Raw genomic sequence first — 9,628 nt, forward strand, 5'->3', positions numbered from 1 at the left:
AAAAGTGATGTTACCCCAAAAAACCTTTATGATATTCTTCTTTCAGGAAATATGCAATATCGCAGATCCCTTTTAACCTGAGGAACAACAGTTTTCAGGTTGTAATTTATAGAGGCGGCAGTAAGGAATAGTTTTGCAAGTCGCCATGTGAGGTCATTCAAATTTGGGATTATGAAGAATATGTACGAAGATTACTCGACATACAAAGGTTTGTGTTTTATCTTTCCACGTGGGGAGGCTGGAGTCACTGGTGTTTAAATAATTGTGAATTGTTTCAAATTTGTGATTCAATCCATGACTCCAAATCTCGTGATCACACACACACACACACACACACACACACACACACACACACACACACACACACACACACACACACACACACACACACACACACACACACACACACACACACACACACACACACACACCTCTTGTAAATTTCGCCTTTAACAACACAATTGTTTAACCGTGACCTTTGTTTCCCCTGGAGCTATAAATCTAAGTGCCTGGCTCTCTGGCTGCGCTTGTCCAGCCAGGCCTGCAGCAGAGGAAGGTTGGTGTTCGCCCAGCGGATGTTCTCCTCGATGGTCTCGTAGGTCTGCCGGATGCATCTCATCTCTGAGCCTGACTCCTCAGTCAGAGAGCCAAAGAAGCTTCTCACCTGAGCACAGAGTAGTTACACTTAAAAACCTATCCAAGAATCTACATTTATCTAATGAATGAGCGGAAAGCCTGGAGCAGCGTGTCACGTCAGACTGTCATCACATTACAATGCCCCTTTGTTCAAGATTAAACAATTGTATTTTACAACCATGGCTAAACAGATCAGCTTACAAACTACTGTTCATGGAATTAGGCAAACAAAAGAAGAAGACAAAGAAAACATTTATATACATGGTTGAACAATTAGATACATTTAAACTAAAAAAAAGCCAGGTTCTTGGGGAAACAGCACACACTTTCTATAGACAGATAAAAGAAATTAAAGCCCAAAAGTATGGCCACAGCCTCCCTTACCTCATCTAACATCTCCTTGGTAGAATACTGGTTGGTCACTTCCGTCACCAAGTGGGATATGGTGCTCGAGCCCAAGTCAAATCTACAAGACAGAGTTCAAAGTTTAGAAAACACAACTACAATACATGCTCATGCTCTACAGATGTATACGCTATACTTACAAAAGCAAACATATGGAGCTTAAAAACAAAAATAATTTTTTTATTGACTGCCTATATCATGTAAAATAACTAACATACTAACATTTAAATTGTACAATCTACATCAAGTCATTGTAAACTGCAGCTTTTACACATTGTTGACTCACAGTCTTAGATTAACCCTAGTTTAGAGAGGCATGTGTTGTGTATGCATGATGCATGACTGACTTCTTGATCAGAGTGGGCCAGTTGGCTTGGAGGAAGTCCCAGGCCAGTTTGTAGCCGCGGGGGTTCTTGCTGACTGAGACGACCACACCTGGGAGGTCCTGAGTCTTCATCACCTCACCGTGGAGGCTCTGCTCCATCATCCTGTGGGCAGAAATTAGAGTAAAGAAAGATGGAAATAGAAACAGTGGGAGGGAGCAGACAGGAGGGAGCGGGGTTATAAAATGGAAGGGAAAGTAAATTGCAAGTGTAATATAAAGTACTGACCATTTGAGCTTGTCCTGCAGTGGGCTGATGGTCATTGCCGACTTCAGGCGGCTCTTTAGAGACATTTGCAGCGAACGGCGGTACTCCTCAAACAGGAAGTCCCACCCCTGTGGTGTTTGAGCTCCAATCACAAACACAGCCATGGTGACGTCAACAGGGAGGCTAAAACAATGGAGAATGTCAGAGGTCAGTGAAAACTTTAAATTTCAACATACAAGTGCTGATGAATATTAAAAGCTCACGGTCAGTATTTGTGATGAAGAATTGTAAACAAATATTTAAAGGAAACAGTTGTGCTATTTTATGCCCACTGACCTCATGATGCCGTCAGAGTCCCTCCAGCTGTTAAAGAGTTTGGTGGCCTTCGTCACACAGGGAGCGTATTTTCTGACGCAGCTAAACAGCAGCAGGTAGCTCCTGAGCACTCGCTCAGACACCGATCCTGAGTCAGTCCACTCCTGCCGATCAATCAGCCCCCGGAACAGATCAACAATGTAGTCCTGAGGAACACATGCAGTCAGTATATACATTGAAGATCCGTTAACTCAATATTTTACAGACAAAGTGATCGATGAGTTCATCAAAGACACGATTCAGTTCTCCATCAGTTCTTCAACATTTTATATTGAAAAGCAGATAAAATAACTTGTTGATTGAACTTGTGTTGTATTCTTGGAGGTCTCCTGGTGGCCTGAGAGGAATTTCACTTTGTTTGAACTCCCAGGAGTTACAGGGAGCACTCTGCTTACACAATATGTGTACATGTCCTTTGTTTTTCAGGCTTTTCTGATGCTTATGCAAGGAACCATGACTCAGTATGCACTAACAGTTCCTTGTCAAGTTTTTTTGACCTTGAATAGCAATATGTAATATGGAGCAGTTTGTTCAGGAGGAGCTCCCCTTTTTTGTTGGTCTTGTGCAAGAGGACATGCACATTACGGTTTCAAACTGTTCCACTGATCCACAGGAAGCGGTAATGCGCTAAAAACGCAGCAATATACCAGCAAAGGCAAAGAAGAAAAAAAAACTGCAGGCCAGTAAGCAGGGATCCAATCAATACAGTATATTTAAACCTTAACTTTTTTAGACCTCAAGGATACACACAATGAGTTGTAATGAGTAACACTAAATTTGAACATAACTTATCTGTTTATAAACTCCACAGGGCATCTTCAAGCGTCAGAAGACATTTATCTCCTATTTTCTTTGTCTAGATTTTAAAGCTTATTCGTCTTCCTAATCATTTGACATTTTGGATTCATCACTGCTGCATTTACCAACCTTCATCTGGTTCTCCAGGACAGCCATGTCTCTCTTCTCCATCAGTTTGTAGAGCGGTACGAGCTCTCCTAAGCCCTGAGTCACAGCCATAATCTCTGTCTCCTTGGACAGGTACAGCGACAGCTCCAGAGCCGTGTCCAGCCTCACCTTCCCTGTACTGTAAACACACAGGACAGTCCATTTTATAACTATTCACACGACAAAGAATGTACAGCAGCTCTAATGGTTATTATCCGATCTGTAAACAGACCTGACCAGCTGGAAGACATTGTGGATGAGGCTGGCGCGATCGTTGCTGCTCAGGGCTGTGTGGTTGTGCTGCAGCAGTTTGATGAGGGAGTTCCACCCGTCACCTGCGTAGTGCACCAGGTAGTAGCCGCTCATGTCCACGTTGAACTTCACCCAGTCCGCCTCCTCCGGCAGGTACAGGACATCTGCATGGAGGAGGAGTGAAGACAAGCTTAGAAGTGAAGAGGTTTTGCGGCATTAAAATACTGCGAACAATATTAGGATAAAGTATAGATATATACCAGAGTCATCACAACACACTCACCAGTCTTTGTCTTAAGCAAGAAGCGGTGGGTGGTTTTGGAGGAACTGGTCATGTAGGTCAGTGGGATCTGCCACAAGAACCTAGTAACACACAAGGTTCAGTTTAGGAAATACTGATTTTCAGTAGCAATTACTGGAGAAAAAAAAACGCGCGCACACACACACACACACACCACTCTTAATCCTGACTAATTGGACATTTTACCCTTCAGCGAGGGAGTGGTCGTTGGTCTTCAGGTAACGCTCCTGACTGAGCCTGACCTCCCGACCTTTGACCTCCACAGTGACCAGAGGGAAGCCCTCCTGCAGCGTCCAGGTGTTCATGATGGCCCTGACATCCAGCTCGTCACCGGAGTACCATTTCTGCGTATGTAACACACACAGTTTTAGATTTTCATACTTATTGTTCTTTAAAATGCATTTAACCACGACGAGGCAGACTATAGATCGATACATTAATATTTAATAATATTTAAACACTGGAGAGAAAAGAAGCTCCAATGTGTGTTCACTCAGCAACGATTATGCTCACTTCTATTTGGTGTTATTTTGTTTGTATTTTTAATCTTTTTAGGATACATTTGGGGATCTTTTTTGCTCTCAAATGTTATTCTTGGATAAAGCCAGAGGGGAGTACATATTGTCTCAAAGTTCAGCTGTGCAGGTAAGCAAATAACATTAACCAGCCTGCAAGCACACCAAATGTACATACAACTTGTAGAAACAGTTAGAAGAGAGAGTACTTTAGGAAGAATAAATAACGAGAACTTAACTACTTTAAGTTATTGTGATAGACAGAATCCTCAAGATATGTAGACAAGATACTGGAAGCATGGGTTGCTGTTAGAAGAACACCACTGTTCGCATTTCAATGAACTGAGCACCTTAAAAATTGTATATATGAAATTCCACTTTGAATAATAATGCTTGCTGAGCCTCATGTCGTTATAGTTGCAAGACACATGTTCTCAGTAAGAGTGCTTTGTTGAACGTGGTTCTTGCTGTAAACGTACAGAGGCTCCTGACTGGACGCCGCGCCGGGAGCAGAATTCTTTGTGTTTCATTCGGCCTTCGACCAGATCGTCTGAGCCGCAGATCTGATGGGGAAGAGCAGAAAGCTTTAGCAGAGAGTCATAACAGTTCACACGTTCAGCATTCAATCCCAAACACACCAGATCCCAAATGACAAGTCTATAGCTGTACTACTGATACGTCAGGGTTACATGAGCAGGAAGAGGAAAGGTACATTTATACCCCAACAATGTGTACGGCAAGCTGACAAAGACCACTTATTTTAAACTCTAAAGTAAATGCATCCCTCAACCACACTCCCTCTCACACACTCGCATCACTCACATCACTCACATCAGTCAGGCTCTCCCAAAGGTTGCTGCTGACTGTGTTTTGGTAGCTGTAGCGCTTGAGGTATCGGATGATGCCAATCTCAAACACCTCAGGAGTCAGAAAGTCCTGCAGCATATGCAGAATACATGCCCCCTGGGGAAAAAATACAACAATTTAAATCATTTCTATCAAGCGATTAAGTACTATATTATCAGTATTGTTTAGTTTCGACTGCACAGTGTGGGGATAAGTTATTGATGCAAATTATGATTCATCGCAGAATGACTGGTCCTCTGACAGAACACGGCTGACCTTGTCATATGAAACATCGTCGAACATCTCCTGGATCTGAGTGGGGTTTTCCACATCGGTGGAGACCGGGTGGGATGAGCTGAGGGAGTCGACCTCCATGGCATCGAAACACTTCACTAAGAAGAAGTCATTCTGAAAAAGAATTAGAGGAGAGGAAACATGTGAGAGTGGATGGAGGAGATGAGTCGAAGAGAAAAAGAAGTTCAAGTCAGACTTGGGACAATTTTTAAAACCACTCAAAGTTATCCACACATAAGTACACTGTTCCATCAATATCCTCCTTTAGGAATATAGCTTCAAGAGAGAAATACAGCGATATGAAAAAGAAAGATGAGGCAGACTTGTATGCTCTGACCACTTGTTCTCAGTCAGTTCCCTCGGCTCTCACCACTTGCAGCTCTGGGTAGGTGATGTCGAGAGAAATATACTCCATGAACTTGGCGAAGCCCTCATTGAGCCACAGGTCATTCCACCACTCCATCGTCACCAGGTTACCGAACCACTGGACAGGAAGACGAACAACGCGCATCAATTACATGTGCAAGACCGACGTTAAAGACACAAAAGCATCTTTAGTTTTCGATGTACAACCACTGTACATGCTGAGTCTTGTGGCATGACACGGCAACGTCAATCACGCTCTTTTAAAAGCAAGCACATTTTCCTGTGTAACCTCCCAACCGTGGCAGCTAAGTACAGAATGATGCGCTGGGACACCAGTTGGCCAGCTACCTGGTGTGCAAGCTCATGGGCGATGACCTTAGTGATCCCCAGTTTGTCTGAAGCTGAGGACTTGTTGGGGTCAAAGAAGAGGGCCGTCTCTCTGTAGGTGGTCAGTCCCCAGTTCTCCATCGCACCTGATTGGAAGTCAGGAATGGCAGCCAGGTCTGGAGGGTACAACATCAGGCACATGAACGCTGCTACATATGGTACATTCACACCTCCTGCCTTCAATTGTCTTCTGAAATATGTACTCAAACAAATCTTTTCTTTAAAAAGATGTTCACTTGCTTCTTTTTTTTTTTTTACTTATTGCTTTTTTAAAAAGGACTTAACATGCTCATTTTTAGATTCTGGGTATTATAGTCAATGCACCTGCATGTGATAAAGAAAGGGAAACCTGAGTGGCTTGTTGGATGTTTTCTGATCTTGGTTGTAAGAAAATGACTAGGTTGTTATATTTCACATGTTTTCTGGATTTTAGGCATTCCAGATACCCAAATATACGTGAACAATCACTGAGGAAGCAAGTGGAAATATGTGCACTTTCCTACACCTTCTTAGTTGATTCAAGAGCGGACACAGGTCCGAGCTGGTCAGGGCACAGAGCACTTTAACTGATAAATGCCAAAATGTAAAGGTTGAGAGGTGGTAATTTACTGTAGGCCGAGTCTACTCAGGTAAAACAATATGTACAACATTAAGCCCTGACGAGCTCAGTTAGTTCTTTGAAAGTCAAAACAGCAAACCTAATTTTTACAAATTAAATACTGACCCTGTTTGGGAAGTGGGTAAGGAATATCAAAATAGTCATCGTAGAAGTCCAGCAGCTTGACAGCAGCATCCAGCGCAAAGGCTGTCTGGTCAATCTTCTCAGCTACAGCGTAGACGGAGATCTGGTGGAAGTCAAAGAACGTTTGTGACATGACATTTTAAAATGTATCCTGTTCATACTGGTGGGCATGTCTCTCCAAAATACTCTGGATTAAAAAAGTTCCAAATACTTATATATAATTTAGTTCAGAGTAAGAGAATCTCATGACGGCACGTCTATTGTCCGCCTCACCGTGACGTTATGCTGGGTGGTCTTGCTCACAGACAGGAAGTCGGACACAATGTAGGCCACCAGGTAAGTACTCATCTTCACGGTGGTGTCGAAGTGATCCTCAAGTAAACCGCCCGGCAACGCCACCGTGTTTACCTGAGAAACACAGGTTTACAGTGATAGAAATGGAGAAGAGACAGCAGAGGTCAAGAGGTCAACTGCAGACAGAGTACAATGAATAAGTACTTTTTTTCAAAATTGTAATACTTCTTTACTGTGTAGTGCATTTATAATTTATTTAATTTAGTAAAATTTCACAGCAAAGATGAAGGCGCAACTCAATTTTGGTAACCAGTTTTTATTTGGCATAATTCTTCTACTGTACTTTAAATCTAAATAAACTGATATTTTTGCAGTCGTGTGTACCAGGGGCATGTTGGATATGGCTATGTGCCGTGGCTCCCGGATAATCTGAATGGTGAAGTTGGCTTTGAAGGCGGGCTCATCAAAACACGGGAAGGCTGCACGAGCAAAGGTGGCTTCGAACTGCGTGGATGCCAGAACCCTGATAATGTAAATGAATAATAGGAAAACAAAAGTTATATCATGCTGAAAGACGATTAAAGGATAATTGAAGCTGTGATATGTAGCATTTTCAAACTCAATTTATCGTCGGCAAATTTGTTGATCGGTAAAATCTTTGGTAAAAATGACTTATTCACATTACTGAAAGCCTCCGTCTCATGCGAGTGATGCTAATGTTAGTGCTGTTCTTCAAATTAAGAAATTGTTTTTCATTAAACCTTTTGTTTCCAGTTGCATATTTGTCTGAACAAACGGCTTCATCACACACGCAGTCCCGTAATATATCTAGTAAAAAGCTGTTTGGAGAGGACGCCAATCATGTGGTTGATTTATCGTGTTCGCGGTTATATCCCAAATAAATGTGCCGCTGATTCTGCGATGTTGAAATGCTACATACCGCTCTTTTAAACGTGACGTAGAAAAAGAAAGTCCTTCATGCTCTTACCGGACTTCCCCGCTGCTGGTGCGGTAGGTGCTCTTGTAGAAACCATGGAAGCTGTCAGAAAGGTTGGCAGCAAACTCCAGCTGAACTTCATACCTCCTACCTTTGGTCAGCACCGAGTCTGACATCAGGGCGAGCTGATGGAAGCGAGGATACTCCAACACCTGGAGAGGCCTCACACCTTCAGGCGCGAGGAGCCACACATTGGTTATCTCCATCTGCTTGGCGTGGAGAACGACAACGCGGGTGTCTTCGTGCACGTCCAGCTGGATACGAACAACTCCTGTGAAGTCGAGGGAGGTCAGGTTGGGGCGGATGTTCAGGTCGTAGTGGATGGGAGAGACGGTTTTGGGAAGTCTCATGCTGTCCCAAGGGAACAGCTGGCCGTTGGTGGCCAGGAGGGCATCCTTGGCTTGGTCCGGATCCGGTAGCTGTGCTCCTGATGAGTGACGAAAGGAAACGAGCAGCAGCAGCAGGACAGGTGCCGCCAACATGGTGACAGGAAGTAAATCCTCTCCGCTGTGATACAAATATCATACACGTTTGGTTATGTTCAATGGTACTCCAGTTTTAATGTGCAGCTTCAAATTGCCACATTTTTATTATCCTTTTCACATTTCTTTAAAATGACTATTGCTAAGCAAAACACACAGAAAAATGATTCCGCACAACCACGCCAGGACCGTGTACTGCGATACTTTCGATATCACAAACATTTCCATTCATTTAAGGTCACGAGTCCCTTTGAAAATAAACCCTTTAGCGGCTGCTATACCGTCTGTTACCACACATTCTTAACATTATCATTCATATATTATCATTAGTAGTTTTTAAAAATGTCTTCTTACCGTGTCTTCTTCAGCGAGCAGTATTAGCCGAGCATGTATAAAGTAATTCAACAGTGAAAGTGAAACAGACGGAGGAGTTGCATTCTGGGAAAGACCACACAGGTGACGTTAGTTAGATATCAGTCAGTGTCCTGCAGCTGTGGTGACATGACTGCGCATTTTGAGGTGATATGTTTCTACTCCACTACGATTTAACATCTCTGCAGCTTCTTCTCGCAGCCCATGAAGTATGAGGTATAAACACAAACGTCTTGTGTGAACAGGAAGTTCCGTGTCGTTATGGTCTGCAGTAATATACTTCACCACCAGAGGGGAGCATTGCTTTGATTATCGGTCATTTGTGTTTCTTTTGGCTACCAGTCATCGTATTTACGCTGTCATCAGACAAACAGTCACAGAAATGACTGAAATTAACTGAGTTGAGCTGAATTGAACTGTCAGTTTTAGAAAACTTTATTTAACCCTTTCATTTTGACCTATCTTCAGTGACACATACCCTGTCAGTGATATATTAACAACTCTGTCTGTATCAAAGGCACGCTTACTGACTGATAATATAAAACAGTTAAAAATGTACTATGTGTGGCCGTCTCATGAAATGTCCGTCGTGAGCCACCGTAGGACAGAGTAAGCCCTAGCTCCTCCCACTTCCTGATTGGTAATTAGTCTGGGCCAGTACATAAGCGACCACCATTAGATGCCTCCTTTCTCTCTATGACCCCCAGGCTATGTTAAGGTTTGACTTGGGGGTCACTAAATTGAGGCCCATTTGCGATGCGTTCACCTTGTGCCCTCTCTCTTTGACTCCCAGGTTTCGGTCCAGCTACAGGGATTCCTGGTTCCCCGA

At 43.2% G+C, this 9,628-nt stretch overlaps 1 protein-coding gene across 2 annotated transcripts; it reads right to left on the reverse strand.

The window, feature by feature from the left end:
• Nucleotides 1-341: 341 nt before the first annotated feature.
• Nucleotides 342-9,023, reverse strand: erap1b (endoplasmic reticulum aminopeptidase 1b). 2 transcript variants are annotated; one of them, XM_068604689.1, is made up of 19 exons: nt 8,782-9,023; nt 7,937-8,452; nt 7,333-7,471; nt 6,928-7,062; nt 6,637-6,757; nt 5,874-6,028; nt 5,530-5,643; nt 5,142-5,273; nt 4,851-4,982; nt 4,499-4,582; nt 3,691-3,848; nt 3,487-3,566; nt 3,184-3,367; nt 2,934-3,090; nt 1,968-2,152; nt 1,653-1,814; nt 1,389-1,529; nt 1,021-1,102; nt 342-664 (listed from the first exon to the last, which is right to left on the reverse strand). In XM_068604689.1, the coding sequence occupies exons 2-19, from the start codon at nt 8,425-8,427 to the stop codon at nt 494-496; spliced, it is 2,823 nt and encodes a 940-aa protein (XP_068460790.1). In that variant the 5' UTR covers nt 8,428-8,452; nt 8,782-9,023; the 3' UTR covers nt 342-493. The 2 variants fall into 2 exon arrangements, with proteins under 2 accessions (XP_068460790.1, XP_068460789.1); XM_068604688.1 differs by having other exon boundaries at nt 4,842-4,982.
• Between the last annotated feature and the right edge of the window lie 605 nt (nt 9,024-9,628).

This window comes from Clinocottus analis, unplaced genomic scaffold (genome assembly GCF_023055335.1).
Source record: "Clinocottus analis isolate CAN_PGR_092001 unplaced genomic scaffold, fCliAna1.0.p SCAF_7, whole genome shotgun sequence".
Taxonomy (NCBI): Eukaryota; Metazoa; Chordata; class Actinopteri; order Perciformes; family Cottidae; genus Clinocottus; species Clinocottus analis.

Excerpts from the sequence above, each read along its gene's own strand:
- erap1b (XM_068604688.1), bottom strand. The coding sequence starts at position 8,427 with ATGTTGGCGGCACCTGTCCTGCTGCTGCTGCTCGTTTCCTTTCGTCAC. Across the intron at positions 3,567-3,690 it reads GACCACTCCCTCGCTGAAGG|GTTCTTGTGGCAGATCCCAC; the intron begins GTAAAATGTCCA and ends GTGTGTTACTAG. Across the intron at positions 2,153-2,933 it reads TCCTGGAGAACCAGATGAAG|GACTACATTGTTGATCTGTT; the intron begins GTTGGTAAATGC and ends TGTGTTCCTCAG.